This window comes from Capra hircus, chromosome 1 (assembly GCF_001704415.2).
Source record: "Capra hircus breed San Clemente chromosome 1, ASM170441v1, whole genome shotgun sequence".
Taxonomy (NCBI): Eukaryota; Metazoa; Chordata; class Mammalia; order Artiodactyla; family Bovidae; genus Capra; species Capra hircus.
Genome location: NC_030808.1, coordinates 67,645,128 through 67,663,184, shown reverse-complemented (window position 1 = coordinate 67,663,184; position 18,057 = coordinate 67,645,128). Strand labels below are relative to the sequence as shown.

The 18,057-nt window shown below is 39.7% G+C and overlaps 1 protein-coding gene across 1 annotated transcript in view; it reads left to right on the top strand.

Moving 5' to 3' along the window:
- Positions 1-18,057, top strand: part of HACD2 (3-hydroxyacyl-CoA dehydratase 2) — a 91,725-nt gene that overhangs the window by 56,009 nt on the left and 17,659 nt on the right. Inside the window, exon 4 of the mRNA XM_018045763.1 lies at positions 5,107-5,195. Within this exon, the coding sequence (XP_017901252.1) occupies positions 5,107-5,195 (89 nt within the window). The remainder of the gene's footprint in view (positions 1-5,106; positions 5,196-18,057) is intronic.

Genomic DNA, 18,057 nt, shown 5'->3' with positions numbered 1-18,057 from the left:
TAAAGCAGGCACACTTCCATGCTGCTGGTAGGAGTGTATATTGATACAAACTTTTTGGAAAGTAATTTGGTGGTATATTTCAAGAGCTTTAAAGGCATTCATGCCATTTGACCTAGTAGTTACACTTCTGGGAACTGTCCCAAGGAAATAATCCTTTTTTTTTTTTTTTTAAGGATCTAAGCCTTAAAAAAATTTTAAGTGTTATTTTTAATACTTAATTACTTCACTTATAGTATCAAGAAATTGGAACAATATAAATGTCTCACAGGAGAAGAGACAAATATAGTCTACTCAAAGGGATATTATGACTCAAGTTAAAATATTTTTAATATCTTGTAAGATAGAAAATTTCTTAAAATGTTGAATGAGAAAAGCAAGCCACAAAGAGTATAAACAGTAGAAGTTGAACTGTATTTAAAAACCGAAGAAAAGACTGGTGGGAAATTTACCAAAAAAGTAAATCTTTATTTTTGGTCACCCAAATTTACTTGCTTTCCTTAGAAAGCAATCAAATAATTCTTGTTTAGCACTTTTGAAAGGGAAACATATAAATAACCATGTTTCCTAGGAAAGGGAGCTTTGTAGTAGAGAAGGGGTAATTAATAAAGCCATATATAGTTGAATGGTGATATTCATCTCCAGATCTCCCAAACCCCTGTTTAAAATCACACTTACAAAGCATTCTAATTTTGACAGCAAAAAATGCACCCCTAGATGAGGGTCTCTAAAATCCTAGTCATTCAGTTATTACAAAGGCTGTGCATATATTAAAAGTGAATAAATTGACATTTTGGTTTGTTAGCTAGTCTCGTATGAATTTGATTAATGAGTTGGTTTTTCCCAAGAGCCTAATTCTTGCTCTTAAGTGACATAAAATCAGATTTTTGAGCTTGGAAGTCTGAGGTCCAGATCCTGGACTTTTTTGATCCCCAACCAAATATAGCAGCAGCCCCAGAGTACTGCTCAAACCATTAGCTGTCTAGCCCGTTGTTTCAGTGATAAAAGAGCAGAAATTAAAGGAAAAAATATTAATTTTTACGTGATGAGCTGGTCTATGAGCTAAAAAAAGAGCTAGAAAGAGTGGTGGTCTTTCCTTAAGTGGCAAGTACTTGATAACTCATTTAAGGAAACTTTTGATTGTCAATCTTTTCTAGGTTTTCTTATTGGAATTGTGATCTGGCTAAGTATATTCACTTAATGTTTGACTTACTAATTAGCTTCTTTAGCAGTATTGCATGTTATACCATCAGGCTCTATACTTCATTCGTGCATATATTTACATAAAAGGTTTATTCACATACCATTCGATTCATTCATTTAGAGTGTACAGTTTTAGAACATAATCAATTTTAGAACATTTTCATTACCCTAAAACAAAACTGTGTACCTGCTGACAATTACTTTCCATTTTCTTCCTAACCTCCCAGGCCCAGGTCACTACTAATTTCCTTTCTGTCTCTATAATTTTGCCTACTCTGGATATTTCATCTTAATTGAATTATATAATACGTGTTCTTTTGTAACTGGCTTCTTCACTCAGCATCATGTTTTAAGGTTCATTAATATTATAGCATGTATCATTACTTCATTTCTTTTCTCTATTACTTTCTATTTTATTTCTAATGTCCCATTGTATGGCTATGCCACATTTTATTTATCCCTTCATCTGTTGATGGACATTTTTAATATTTCCACTTTGGGGCTAATATGCTGCTGCTGCTGCTGCTAAGTTGCTTCAGTCATGTCTGACTCTGTGCAACCCGATAGACGGCAGCCCATGAGGCTCCCCTGTCCCTGGGATTCTCCAGGCAAGAACACTGGAGTGGGTTGCCATTTCATTCTCTAGTTCAGGAAAGTGCAAAGTGAAAGTGAAGTAACTCAGTCGTGTCTGACTCTTAGCGACCCCATGGACTGCGGCCCACTGAGCTCCTCTGTCCATGGGATTCTCCAGGCAAGAGTGCTGAAGTGGGGTGCCATTGCCCTCTCCATGGGGCTATAAACATTTGTATAAAAGTTTTCGTATGGGCATATATATATATAGATAGATAGATAGATAGATAGATAGATGCTTTTGAACTGTGGTGTTGGAGAAGACTCTTGAGAGTCCCTTGGACTGCAAGGAGATCCAACCAGTCCATTCTAAATGAGATCAGTCCTGGGTGTTCATTGGAAGGACTGATGCTAACGCTGAAACTCCAATACTTTGGCCACCTCGTGTGAAGAGTTGACTCATTGGAAAAGACTGTGATGCTGGGAGGGATTGGGGGCAGGAGGAGAAGGGGACGACATAGGATGAGATGGCTGGATGGCATCACCGACTCAATGGACATGAGTTTGAGTGAACCCCAGGAGTTGGTGATGGACAGGGAGGCCTGGCGTGCTGCGATTCATGGGGTCGCAGAGAGTCAGACATGACTGAGTGACTGAACTGAACTGATAAATATTTTCATTTCTCTTGGGTGTATATATTCTAAGAGTGAAATTTCTGGGTCATAGGATAATTTTGTATTTAACATTTTGAGGCAGACTGTTTTCCAGAGTGGCTGTACTATTTTCTAATCCCGTCAGCAGTGTATGAGGGTTCCAGCTTCACATCCTCACCAGTACTTGTTATTATGTTGTTTTTGTTGTTCAGTTGCTAAGTCAGGTCTGACTCTTTGTGAGCCCATGGATTGTAGCACACCAGGCTCCTGTGTCCTCCAGTATCCCACGGAGTTTGCTCAAATTTGTGTCCATTGAGTCAGTGATGCTGTGTAACCATCTTATCCTCTGCTGCCCCCGTCTCCTTTTGCTTTCAATCTTTCCCAGCATTAGGGTCTTTTCCAGTGAGTCTACTCTTCAAATCAGGTGGCCAAAGTATTGGAGTTTCAGCTTTTACAACAGTCCTTCCAATGAATATTCAGGGTTGATTTCCTTTAAGATTGACTGGTTTGATTTTGTTATTGTATGTCTTTTTAATGGTAGCCCTCCAAGTGGATGTGAAGTGTATCTATCTCATTATGACTTTAATTTTCGTTTCTCTAATGATGTTGAGCACCTCTTCATGTGCTTATTGACCATGTGCATATTTTCTTTGGAAAAATGTCCACTCAAATCCTTTGCTCACTTTTAAATTGGGTTTTCTTTTATTATTGAATTATAAGAGCTATTATATATTTTACATATAAGTTCCAGATTATATATATATTTATAGATACTTTGTCCTGTGGGTTTTCTTTTCACTGTCTTAATGTCCTTTGAGACACGTTAAGTTTTTAGTTTTGATAAAGCCCAATATTATTTCTTGTGCTTTTGTTTTCATATCTGATCAACCATTGCCTAATCCAGAATCACAGAAATTTACATCTATGTTTTCTTCAAAGAGTTATTTTACCTCTTACGTTTAGATCTTTGATCCATCTGGAGTGATTTTTTGTATTTGGTCTAAGAAAGTGTCTCAGCTCCATTCTTTAGATATTCAGTTATCCCAGAACCATTTGTTGAAAAGACAAATATTTTTCCATTGATTTGTCTTGGCACTCTTGTTGAAAAATCAAGTGACTATGAATGTGAGGGTTTACTTCCAGACTCTCAGTTCTATTCCATACATTTATATGTCCATATGTTTATATTTTTATATTCATTCTATTTCCCTGGAGAAGGAAATGGCACTCCATTATTCCCCATCCCAATATTCTTGCCTGGGAAATCCCATGGACAGAGGAGCCTGGCGGACTGTAGTCCATGGGGGTCACAAAGAGTTGGACACAACTGAGTGACTAACTTTCATTCATTCTATAAAGGTTTATTGAGCATCTTTATATGCCACCATTGTGCTTGACATGTCCATTTTACTTGCTTTTGAAAACCAAACCATACCTCTTCAAAGCCCAGATCTTTAAAACTCATTCTAATAGGATGTAGTATATCTTTTTCTTAATGAGATATAAAATAATTTTCTTTCGTAGCCAAACCTATGGAGGTAATTTTAGCTTCATATGATTGTACATGGTCTTTTGGCAAGTTGTAGTTTGTCCAGCTATATAAATGTCCAGAAGTCTGAGTGATTTTAGAGGGCTTAGAAGAATAAAAATTGGTCAGGGATAGTCCACTGAATGTATTGAAGATGAGGTTAGTTTTAAAGTGAATTAAGAATTTACTACCTGTAATAAGGGGTTCCTGGCAAGTGTGGAGTTGCCCACATGCAACTTGACAGGTCTGGGAAGTTGGTAAGTCTAGTTACTGACAGCAGTATGACCAGAGAGAAATGGTGGCGAGGTTATTGGACTGGATACCCATAGTTCTGCTTCCAGATTTGATTTTTATAGCAGTTCCTTGCCAATGTGGAGTTATAGAGAGGAGAATATTTTTAGATAATGAATTATTACTCAGTTTAAGATGAATTAAAGGAGGGAAGATCTTTATACAATGGTGGTGGCTGGTCTCTAGATATGGACTGTGGTTGTAGGAATGGAAGGGAGAAAGCCAAAGAAATGTAAACTTAGCAGAACTTGATAATTATCGAAAATAACTAAAGATGATTCTAGCATTATAACTTGAGGACATTGGAAAGATAATTGTACCAGTGCTTACCCTAATGAATAAGGTGAGAAAAAATGGTATATAAACTTTGAGTTTGTCTACTTGTTGGCAAAATATAAAAGATGCCAACCTAACTGTTGGTGTATCATATCCAGTCTGAAAGCCAGGAGCTTTCAACATTCTGTTGACACAGTTGATTTTCCTTTCCATAGTTGCCTGTTCATTTCTGAAACCCATTTTGTAAAATGAACTTTCAATGTCTAATGTTAAGCATTAAGCAATGGTTTTATTTTCTCTGCCTATAAAAGTGTTAAAAAATACTGTACTTTGTCAGTGACTTTGAAAGACCTAGGAAAGTTACCTAGATTCCATGGTTTGCAATTACCATTAACAATATTATTGTTTTGAGGGAGGAAAAAGTTTTAATATTGACTACACTGAAAAACATAGTCTATATAGCAATGTAGATAAATTTCAGCTGCTCATGATGGCTTTAAACATTAAAATTTGGATGTTTTAGGAAATCTGTTACATTTTGAAACTCAGTACGATACATTTATTTACCCATCCTAAATTTTCTTTCAGGAATTGTTCCATCTTCTGTTGTCCTGACTTCTTTCCAGGTGATGTCAAGAGTTTTTCTAATATGGGCAGTAACACATAGTGTCAAAGAGGTAAGCATTTAAATAGACAAAAATAAAATAATATTAGCATTAACAAACTTCAGTCAACTTTTCTTTCTTTGTGTATTATCGCTAAAGATGGAACTCCACATCATATCAATATAGCCCAAATAAAATTCACTTGTACTATAGGAATTCGGTTGCTTGTGGGAAACATACCCCAAATATACAGAGTTGAAAAAAGGAGCCCGATTACACAAAGCCCTGAAGTCTCAGTTCCCTTGGAGATTTGGCTGGTGTGGCTATGGTCTGCACCTCAGTTATATTTTTGTGGTATCTTGTTTGAATTCAGCACCATAAACTCTGGACAGCTACATCTTTGTAGTGGGACTGTTGGGGAAGTGAGGGACATAAATTCATTCCCAGTCCAGTCTTTGTCGGACCAGGGTAAAGTAACAAACTTGTTCCTACCCAGTCCACTTGCATTAATGGAATTCCCACGTATGCTGAGTCTAGTGATTCACGGAGATGAGTGCTCTTCTGAGGGTCTGAGGCGGATGCCCAGGCAGGCCAGCTTCTTATAAGAACTGGAGGGAGGAAACTGTCATTACCATGGCTATAAATCCACAGCTATCTTTCATTGCCTGGTATCGGAGAAGGGAATTGTGTCCTAGTATGTTTTTCGCTTTTTAACAGTCCACTATTGTTAATGTCACCATGAGGCAGAGTACTGGTACCCACCAAGAAGATTCAGTTTTCAGTTTTCCAGTCCCAGTAGCTTACCACCAGCATTATGGGGTACTTTAGCTTCATGGTATGTGCTTATCTATTAGCATTATCCTGGTGTTTTCTTTGTCTTCTGTTACTCTGAAAGCCCTGTCAAAACACTTGGTTTTTCAGGATTTATTTAGACAGTTTCTTTTGTTTTTTAACTAGTGATTGTTTTTAACTTTTTATTGGCGTGTGGTTTATACATAAGGAAAAATGCACATAGTTAAGTTTTTAATGAAAATTGACTAAGCTAATTGTTCTTGTTACAGATCCACACAATTTTTCTTTTAAGTTCATTCACTCCTTGAAGATGTCTGTTTATGCTTTCTGTGTAGGAAGGATGTAAAACAATCTCATACTTTTACATAATCACTTTTTAGAGTGGCCATATTTCTTTAATAAAAGAAAAGATCAAAAACAGGCAAGTAAATCCTAACGTGGCATATTGCCCCTTGTTGTCATTCTTAGTTGTTTCTGGAGTAAGGAAAAGTTAGTCTCTTCATTGGTTTCAAAGTCCTTTCTATAAATCATAATAACCTGTATTTCTTCCTTCTTTCCTTTCTGTTTAACCAGCTACTCATAGTTTTAACTTCCCAATAGTCTTAAGTGACCTAAACTTTCTTCCTAATAGTAACTCATTTATATTCTTAACCAAGTAATTATGTATTTCTAATAATTAAATGTTAGTTACATGAAGATAGAGTGTTATCAACTGTGGAGTGTTTATAATCAGCCAAGAGAGTCAGATACTAGGTGTCTAGGAGCTAATGCTCCAGCTGATGGATTATTCATGGCCTCTGCTTCTCTCTTCTGCTTCAGTAACCACTCCTCTGCTTATTAGCACTTCTGGCAAAGAGTGTAGACAAGTAAATAAAAAATGCTTACAATTCAAGTTAAGCGGTTGTTACCATATTGCTGTTACCAAACATTTCCTAGAATTTTCTGGGCGGAGCAATAAGACAGCTTGGCTTAAAAAGCTGTTAAGTGTCTCTGTGGATTACAGGTATGCGGACCTGGCCATTGCCCTTAGTAATCGCCCACCTGACAGGTGCACAGACTTGCCATGTAGCAGATGGTTTCACACGTAGTGTCAGCACAGTTATTTCAGTTACATGCTTGGTGTGTTTGCATAGTCAAAATTGTTCCTCTGCAGCCAGTGTTACCCAATTTTACTATCATTAACATATGATTTTCTTAGGAATGTAGTAAATCTCACTGTCTTTCTGTCATCTCTTCCGTTTTCTTCTTTTCATATATACCCTATTGATTGGCTTTCTCCTTTCTCACACAAATAGGATTCCTTGTTTCTACTGCTCCATGACCACACTTCTCGTCTTTTCTTTGACAAGAACCCATTCGTTGCTTTGTTTGTGGCAGTAGACTCCCCCTTGACCCACCCCAGGTTGCTGATAGGTAGCCTGAAAACCTGTCAGTGTGGCATTTCAGAGGCCAGTTTGCTGCCTGTCGCCTGCTCCTGACCCCCCTTCTCTTAGCAAAGGCTATTTTTTCTGCTGTCAAGTTTCATGTTAGCTATAATTTAGTTTGTCCTATACAACGTTATATATGGCTTCCCTGTTAAATGTCCATTCTTCTCTTTACTGAAACATCTTTTAAATATCATTATTTTCCTTATATTCAGCTTTGTTTATTTTTAATGGTGAGAACCACATAACTAATAACTAAATTCCCAATAACTAATGCATAGGGAAATTGATCCCAGAAATAACTGCTTAATAAAATATATCTCACTTTATTATATTAATGTTCAAATTCTTTTCACAGTACTTTGCTTTCATCCTCAGTTTCTTTTCTTACATCACATGTCCTCTAAAGTGGACACGCATGCTTCTTTCTCGTAGTATTACATTTGGGTTTGGACTCTTGCCCCACCCTCTTTGGCCTGCCTATATTTTCTACACTCATTCCCCTTGTTTTCTGTAATTGTACATGATGTACTAAGGTATAGCCTATATACATTTTAGGACTAGATACTACGTTTTTCGTATTTGAGGTAGATTTTCTTTCAAGAGGCCCAATAGAACATGCAGTCTTACCTGTCATTTTTATTCTCTGCTGCATGGAGCACTAGTCACATAAATGTTGCCAGGTATATCATAGAACTAAAAGATGATCAGATGGTTTTCTTCTCTGATGTATAAGGATCCACCATCACTAGCAGGACTTCTTGATGAGCAGGATATTAAAGATAAAATGTCTCTATGCTCAAAAGCTTTTTCTTGACCTAACATAGCGAATAACCTCCCCACTTCTTCCCTTTTAAAGGGACTTTTTATGTAAGCAAAGTTAAGCCTCTGATAACACGTTCAGGGTGAGAGACAGGGTGTGTGGGATACAGGAGGAATCAGAAATTCTAGCTAACCTGTTTTCTTTGCAGTTTTTCCACCTGACCCCCAGAAATGCACTGGCTTCTTCTGCATTCCTTAGCTGGGATGGCCACTGCTACTGCCACATCAGGCTTCTGTGGGCATTTGTTCCCCTCACCTTCTGTTTGGGTCGGTGTCTTTGTCTGTTCACTCACCTGAAACAAGATTGATGTTTTTCAGAGTGAACTGCAGTGGGGAATGCTACCTTAGGTCCCTTACTATGACCCACCACCCCTACCCCCCATCAAAAACAGAAGTCCACAGGGCACACATTCTTCCTTCTCTAAAAGTAGCTAAGCCAAGCCCCAGATTCCTGGACACACAAGTAGGCCACTGTCCCTTTTCCTGGGCCAACCCTCTTTGAAGAAGCCCCCACATAGCCTCTGCTGAGTTCTCAGTGTGAGATTGCTGTGTTCTTGAGCAGAAGTCCCAGGTTACTGCTGTGAGCAGCAGTTGAATAAGAAGTTGTTGGGCTCTCACTGTGACTTAGCCTAAGTGCAGCGAACACCTTCAACACCTTACTGGGTAGGGTAACTTGTGTAAAATAGAGCTTTGCCCTGGATTGCTGAGCCTTCTCTCCTTTCTTCCTTACCCTTTGCCACCAGTAGAGGAAAGGATGTTTTCTCACATTCCTCTGGAATGTCCTGTGAGTTCTCCTGATTTCACCAGTCAGCTGGTTCCCACTTCTTTCTGACATGCCACTGGGCTTTGTGACACTTAAGTTGCCATCTTTGCTAATTTCTCAGCAAGCTGCCTACAAGAAGTCTGTCATGCATGTTTAAGAAAGTTAGCAACGTCCAGTTCTCTATCATTATGCTGGTTTTTGTTGTTTGTTGCATTACGCTTTACAGAGGGCTTTATTAAAATATAATTATTCACTCTTGACGGTTGTCTCTTGGGGTAGGTTGTAGACTCCACTTAAAACTTGGAAGCTAGAGCGGCAAACAACCGTCTGTCAAATGGCAGAGTTGAAGGTAAACTTCTGAATTAAAAGTCTTCCTCCTGCATCAAAGCTTGCTCTCACCAGTTAGAAATGTGATGTGAACACATTCTTACTTTTGTTTGCTAATCATACTTTATCCCGTGTAGAGTTGAAAACACCCATCTCAGTTAGGCATTCCAGTATTCTTGGGCTTCCCTGGTGGCTCAGACAGTGAAGAATCCGCCTGCAGTGCGGGAGATCTGGGTTGGGAGGATCCCTTGAAGGAGGGTATGGCCACCTACTCCAGTTTCTTGCCTGGAGAATCCCCATGGACAGAGGAGCAAGAGTCAGACACAACTGAGGGACTAAGTACATCACATCTCAGATGCAGAAGCACCTTTCCTCTTCAGCAGTTCTGTCATACCACATGCATGTTGAAACATGGTTCTCTAATCAGATGGTTTATACATGAAATATACAAATAATTGCAGCCCCTGGGTGCTTGTCTGCAACACTTTGCCAGTGTGCTTCTCTGCTTCTTTAGTGCTCATTTTAGGGCTTCTGATATATCCCTCCAGTTAATGGACCTTTCTTCTTGAAAGTTCCAAGACTATTTTTCATACTGGCATATGGACTATCTGGAACAGAATTTCCTGGAAAGCTTCTTAGAAATGCACCTTCCAGGTCCCACCCCATATTTGATACAGAATTTTGAGGAGTGGAGACAGAACCATCACTGTTATTAAGCTCCTTGAATAATTTGATGAGATCTAAGATTTGAGAAACGCTCTAAGATACTGTAATGTGCTGTAATTTTTATTCAACTTTCCTTTTTCTTGATTTTACTTCCTATCTCTGCTTAGTTTCCTGTTCAGTTCAGTTCAGTTCAGTCACTCAGTCGTGTCCGACTCTTTGCGACCCCATGAATTGCAGCACACCAGGCCTCCCTGTCCATCACCAACTCCCGGAGTTCATCCAAACTCATGTCCATTGAGTCGGTGATGCCATCTAGCCATCTCATCCTCTGTCGTCCCCTTCTCCTCCTGCCCCCAATCCCTCCCAGCATCACAGTCTTTTCCAATGAGTCAACTCTTTGCATGAGGTGGCCAAAGTATTAGAGTTTCAGCTTTGGCATCAGTCCTTCCAAAGAACACCCAGGACTGATCTCCTTTAGAATGGACTGGTTGGATCTCCTTGCAGTCCAAGGGACTCTCAAGAGTCTTCTCCAACACCACACTTCAAAAGCATCAATTCTTCGGCACTCAGCTTTCTTCACAGTCCAACTGTCACATCCATACATGACCACTGGAAAAAGCACAGCCTTGACTAGACAGACCTTTGTTGGCAAAGTAATGTCTCTGCTTTTCAATATGCTCTCTAGGTTGGTCATAACTTTCCTTCCAAGGACTAAGTGTCTTAATTTCATGGCTGCAGTCACCATCTGCAGTGATTTTGGAGACCCCAAAAATAAAGTCTGTCACTGTTTGCACTGTTTCCTATCTATTTCCCATGAAGTCATGGGACAAGATGCCATGATCTTAGTTTTCTGAATGTTGTGGTCATACCCCAATAAGCATAATAGAATTTATGATTCTATTCGGTTACACAGATAATTAGGGTATTCTTTTAGGTGATGGAGAGTCTAGGTATGAGCCCTGGGGCTCTTCCATCTCGGGAGTCTGGTTTTCCAGTTGGTATGTCGTTTACATAGATACTGGGCATATAGATCAAAGTCCATAGTCCAGCCCAAGATGGAGCCCTGCTTTCAAGATGGAGCCTGTTCTGTCTGTTTCCTCCTTCAATATCACCTTCTGGATAGTTTTTTATTTTCTAGGTAAGCCACACACTGTATTCTAGAACATGGAGGCTGAGCAGTCATATCTTACATGAGGGTTGGTGAGGGTGGACTTCGGCAGGCATGTCCCTTGTGGCTTAGGACAAAGCACTTCAACTTTCCCAGCCTTGTTTTTGTCATCTGTGACAGAGTAATACTAGTATCTACCCTGCTCATGTCACAGAGTTTTTATGAAGATTAAGTGAAAGGACTATATGAAAACAAGGCATCAGCGTTTAGAAATATCAGGGTCTCTGGCTTGCGGTTTTGTTGCCGAGCAGCTTCTGAAACCCTAACATACGGAGTCGTCTCACTTCAGAAGGAATGCTGCTTCCTTCAGAGATGTAGCACAGTTTTCCTTGTCTTCTTCCTGTCCTCTTCTTTTTCACTCTGCAGAAGCTGAAAGACTAGGTACGGTGATACCCTGACCCTGTGCGTCTGTTGCTGTTGTGTTGTGTTGTGTCGTGAGTTTCTTTCTCGGCTGGGTTTGCAGTGCACTCTTGCTCTTGGCCCCTCGGTGGCCTCCCTTGTCCGCACGTTTCCTGTCGCTGTACGTGCTCCTCAGTGTCCGCAGGGGCCATCCGTGAACACGGCCTTTCAGTGGGGAAGGCAGGGCGCCTTCTCACCCCCGTTGTTCAGATGGGGAGCTGAGAGGCTGTCTCTCTAGGGCGCGTTGTGCCATATGCCACTGTCTTCTTCTCGGGGACCTTTTCTCAGTGATGTTCCAGCTCTGCCAACCAAAGACGTTGGGATACATTCAGTGTCTTTTGGCCCCCTGAGTGCTGAGTGTCTAAAGTTCTCCACCCTACTCTATCTATTCCCTTACTTTCTATTTTAAATATTTCTGTAGGTGGATTTGCAGCACCTTCACTTTTAAAATTAGCACTTCTCCTAAAGGTAGAAAAACTTCATCATTTGATTGTTAATCAGACACTGTCAGACTTGAGACAACTCCAAGACAGATGTAGCAGCAATTTAATGCCACTTCTGCACCTGTTAATAATGGGCACATAAAGAAAATGTTGCTTTCCTCGTGGCTAGATGGTTCACTCTAACATTGTGTATATTTAGCTTAGGTGATTTGAGCAAGATCAGACTGTCTAGTTTTCTCTGAGTGCTTTTCTGTCCCTTTCCAACATTTTCTTGAACTGTGTATAAAAATTTCATTTCAAAATATTGAAAACTATTTAGATCCTTTTGGATTCGGTGTCAGTTCACTTCTGACATCTCGTGTTGCATCTTTCCCCCATTGCCTTAGTTCTGTAGCCCCTGGAAAACTCCAGTGGTACTCCTTTGTTCAAAATGTATTATACTTCTTTCTTTGATGATTAAGTCAGTTTTGTTTAAAATAAAACATCTTAAGCCATGCAAGCCAGTATTACCACTTCACCCTACAAGAACATAGCCCCATTTTTCGATTAAGGATTATAGGTTCCAGGCTCAACAAAATCAGGAAATCGGTTTAGTTTGTGTTTAATGTTAGTCTTTTTCTCTTCTGGCCGCTCCTCTTCACCCTTCTCCATTGGTGACCCTGCCCTACAAACACCCTCACACTTGAAGTTTCTCAGCACTTTCTTTTGCTATCTTACCCCAACGGCTGTCTCTGACATCCTTCGTTCCATTTCTCAGTTCTGGCATGAGGGTGGCAGTTACATCAGACAAATTCCCTGGAAGACTGCATAGTTATCTTCATTTGGGAGGGTGTCACGCAGGGCAGGAAGGGCCAGGGCCTGACCTGTCAGCTCCCAATGAAAGTGTCCCACTGTTAGGAGGTTCTTCTGGGACCCAAAGCCAGACCTGCCTGCCTGCCTAGTCCAGACTTTCCTGCACATGCCCGAGCCCTTCAGGCTGAGCAGTGTTGGCCTCTTCCTTTCCTTCTGCCCCAGAACTTCCAGATTTTTGTGTCCCCAAGATTCAGTTGGTCTTTTTAAATATTGCGCTAATACCCTTCTACCCCCATTTGGCTGATGTTCTGGGTGTGTCAGTGGTGTCTCCAACTTTCCTCCTAGTTTTGATGAGGAAGTTTCTAACAGAGAAGCTTGTTGTTGGAATTCATCCTCTTCAGGCATAAGATGTTTTCAAACTATTGGGTAGTATCTTAACATATGTAACTGCTGCTACTTAGCCTATTTAGAGCCAAATCTGGATATGTGAAGTCCCGAGATTCACAAAGATGTTTGACTCTTGGCACGGGAAACTCCCATGGAAAAGGAATAAGAGTGAAAAAAGAAAAAAAAATGTTACCTTTGTTTCCCAAAGAAACAGCTGAGATTTACCGTGAGAGCCTCAGTGGCTTCAGCTTTGGTCATATGCTCAGCTTAAGCTGCAGAGTGACTCAGGGAAGGAAGCCTGTTATTTGAGCTATGCTGTCAAGTTGTACTGTCAGTGGAGAGTCACCAGTAAGTGAATCCTGACACTAAAACCAGTTTCATCCATGATTTGAGAGTAAAGTGAATTCAGATGTTTATTTCAAGCCAAAAAGGGTAACTTTTTGCCCCTGTATAGTGATAGAAGCATGTTGGTTATGAACATTTTTCTTTTGAATATTTTTCTATTCTGGGACTGTCCATAGGAATTTTTAGCAGTGAAAAAAATGTTCTGTGCCTATGCTGCTCAACATAATAGCTCCTAGTTGTGTGTGTGCACATATTGAACCCTTGAAATAACCCCTGAGTGACTAAGGAACTGAATTTTAATGTAATTTAGTTTTAAATAGCCACATGTGACTGGAGGCTACTGCATTGGACAGTGTAGCTGTTGTTGTTCAGTGTAATATTATTGGGTTGGCCAGAAAGTTCATTCAAGTTTATCTGTAACATCTTATGAAAAAACTCTAACTTTTTGGCCAACACAATATTTACCATTTTCTTTATTTCAGTCAATTAGGTTTTCATATATTTTATCTCATGTGCAAGATTATATGATTTAAAACAAGTAGCCACAGGAAATTTATATGACATACTTGGTATGCTGTGTTCTTTAAATCCAGGAATTCTTTTAGTACTCTAAATTAAATTCTATTTTTTTTTAACTGTTGTTCAAGGCTAAATTAAACTCATAAAAATCCTGATTGCAGGTGTGGGAAACTCTGTGGTATTCTCATGTGTTGCAAAGATAGCAGTTCATTAACTGGTGAGGCAAGAGGCCATACAGACTCCACCTTTCAGAGACCTGGAGTTTGGCCTTTGCAGTGGAGTCACCATGATACCATGTCCCACGTTTGGCTCTGCTGAAAACCGTTTCACAGACCTTGTCTCTCCTATTTGACTTCAAGGATCCCTTAGAAATATAGTCAACATTATTATCCCTATGAGCTCAAAGATTCTCACCTCACACTGTAAAAGATGATTGGCATGCATCGTGAGCATTGCTAAAGTAAATCAGCAGAGTCAAGGAAAGTTAAAATTTATTAGTGATAAACTGCTTTTAAATAGGTGTGCTCCATGGTACAGTAAGTGGAATTTTTAAAGCATTGATTAATATTCATTTGAAAACTTTTAATATGTAGGAGGAGGAACTGTCTCATAAATTATCTGCTCCTTTGCCAAAGCGGTCCTTTGTATACTGTTGCTTTTTCAATATAACTATATTTTCAGCATGAATGTGAAATATCAGATCATTTAAAAATACATAAATTGACAAGAATACCAGTACATTCAGTCTCTTGGCAGTTGACTTGCACAGTGAATGCAGCAGGTAACTGGTCTCGGTGGGAACCTTGAAGGCAACAGGGGAACCTGAAGAAATCCCCATTCCTCTGCTCCCATGAAGTATCTATGAAGTGTATTTCCATGGTTTCCAGGAGGAGGATTCAATAACCTTTTTTACCTACCCATGTCAAGAAGCCCTGTATAGTCAGGAAGCTCTCATTAAAAGCTGTGATGCATCACAGATAAAATTAAGCATATTACTAAGTCGTCTGCATTTTCCAGAGAATGGAGCCCTTTCAAGTCTGAAGTGAAACCCTGGTGCACTTCGGGAATTTGTAAGACGTGACTTGATATCCACATGTGGATGTGTGTGGAAGCATGCTGAGGGTATGCCTGCATTTGAAAGGGAGGGAGGAGACTAATTATTAGGCTTGATGCATTCAAGACTTTTAACTTACCTTTTCTTTACATTGCCGCCATAAACATTTGTTTTTAACAGGGTGAGTTTTTGTATCTTCTCCCCTTTACTATAGTTTGCTCTGGCAAAAACATGACCAGGATAGCTGGAAACTGAGACCTGTGCCTCTGTTTGGCCTTCTGCATTGGTGCTGTCTTGATAAGCCAAGTTTAAGGAATCTTTTGTTGAGGTCTGTTTCAAAGCAGTATATGTTGAGAGCCTCAAGTATAAACACTAGTCAAATTAACCAAGTTTTTAAATAGACTAAATACTTTTTTTGAATTTTAGAGTTTTTCAAGTAGTCATGTTACATTTATGTAGCACCTTGCCATCAGTAGCAGAGCTTATCAACTGGTATCAGATGTCTGTCCCCCAGGTGGGTGTTAAAAGAAATTTCAAGAAGAATATGATGACTAGAATGTCTACATCATCTCAGAACAAAGCTCACCTCAGCTAGTAATTGGCAAATTGATCTAGTGTTATGCAGTTAAGCAGAAATACAGATTTTTTAATGTGAAATCTCTCAACTTAAAAACCTGGCTCAAATACTTTTTAAAGCACTGTACAAATTCAAACAAAACATTTGTGATCCAGGATTATGGGCCATTGTTTTAATATTTGTGTTCCAAGAGATGATACTCAAAGCCTTTGTTTTTATTTTCTGTCTTACATTTTTGCAATTAATAAACCATCATAGAACAAAAGAACCATGACATTTCACAGTGTATGTTGCTCATTTCATGTTCTTTTGACCACGTCAGTTACACTTCTGACAGTGATCCATCCTGTCCCCTCTAGAGTGTTGGGTAGGCACACTGGGATGATGCATTTAGAGGTCTGGGGGCAGACTGTGGGGTGACTGCACCAGCTCTCCCCATGAGACCACAGTAACCTATTGCTGGGCATATTGATCTCAGGCTCTCTTGGCAATAGTTAGAAGACTATTGCTTCATAGAATACTTAGTCTGTATTGGATATATATGATCAAGGTGGAACTAATTAATGACTGTTTCCTGATGCAGTCCTTATACTTGAGTTTGGTTGAAGGTAATAATAGTTGCATGAAAACTGTTAATAACATGCTCTTTGAAGCTGAGAGAATCAAACTGAACTTAGGAAGAACATTGGGAAAGGCTAGCAGCTGGTGAGATCCTTAGACATCCCAGATTTGGTACAAGCTAATGCTTTAACACTTAACAGAAAACACAATGACAAAGCAAAATATTATTTTGGTAATTAAGCCTAAGAGGCAGCCACCAGCCTGTACTGGATCCCAGCAGTGACTAGCATACATAGTAGAAACTTAATAAATATTTGTTGAGTTGATTTTTTCTTTCATGGAATAAAAATAATAACTGCTATTTATGAATGGCTAGCACTTTACTAAGCTCTTGATAGGTTTTTCTAACCTCACGTGAACCTGTGCAAAGGCAAATATGTTACCTCAGTTTCCATATGAGGATGTTGAAGCTGGGAAAGGATAAGGACATGCAGCCTGGAAGCCTGGAGGTCTGTTTGGTTCCAGAGTTGCAGTGATTGGAAAAGAGGCTAGTTGTAGGAAATTGCCATTCTTTCTTCATATTTCCCGGGAAATGGGCTGACAGATAGTAGCATCAAAGTTGGACTAATGGGAACATTTTAGCATTCAGACCTGCATGTCTGATTTTGTCAGAATTGATCGTGCATTGCCTATTTACTGCATGCTTATACAGGTTTTTCATTGCATGTTCAGAAAAGTTAATTTCATGACCAAGACTTGTTTCAGTAAGCCAAAACATTTAACTAGGCCATCATCCATATTAAAGAGTAGTTATTGTGTTGTAATGGAAATAATTTTTAATCAATCCCCCTTGTCATTGTAGGTTAAGAAAATTTTATATAGTTGCATATTTTTCTCTCCTTTAAAAGGGAAGTATATTAATATAACTCACATTTTCTATATAAAAGGAGTATTTTTTCTGGTTTGTTTACTGTGTATCCTATCATAGGTTTTTATTTTATTTTTTAATTGAAGGATAATTGCTTTACAGAATTTTGTGGTTTTCTGTCATACATCAACAAGAATGAGCTATAGGTACACTCTTGTCCCCTCCCTCCCCATCCCACCTTTCCAGATTGTCGTAGAGCTCCTGTTTGAGTTCTGAGTCATACAGCAAATTCCCACTGGCTATCTATTTTGCATACAGTATTGTATATTTCCGTGTTACTCTCTCCATACATCTCACCCTCTGCTTAGTCCGCTCCCCCATAAACATTAAATCATGGATACTTTACACATGCGGTTGCCATGTGAAAAGACCAACACTTATCCAGACATCTTTTTTTTAAACCACCACACGTCAGTATTTATTACATTAATTTCTTATCAAGGAGGACATTCCTTTTAAGTAGATAAATAGATGAGTTACATTTTTGTTCAAAAAAACTTAATAAAGTCATGGAAAGGACCAGGATTGTCGTCAGAACTGTCCTGTGCCCCAGCCCAAACCTGCTGACGTTACCCTCAAGGCAGTAGCCCTGTGACCTCACTCTCCCAGGCGCCCAGCCCTCCCCACCCAAGGCTGTTCCAGCCAAGGCAGAGAACATGCAGGCCAGGCTGCAGACAGGTCAGCAAATACTTATTCAGTACCTTCTCTGCTCTGGTATCATGCTCAGCACTAGTTTGCATGGAAAAGAGAAATCACAGGTGCCTCCTTCACAGGGCTTGCTCAGGACCAGAGTCAAGCAGAGCCTTAGAGTGGGGTAACTGACAAGGCAGGAAAGACAGGCTGCTGGCACCACGTGTCACACTCCAGCTGCCCAGCTGAGGGGTACACCAGCCTGGTCCAGCTCCTAAGGAGCTGTTCTAGTCTCCCAGGCCCACTTGTTCCTCCTCATTGGGTGGTCCTGGAGGTG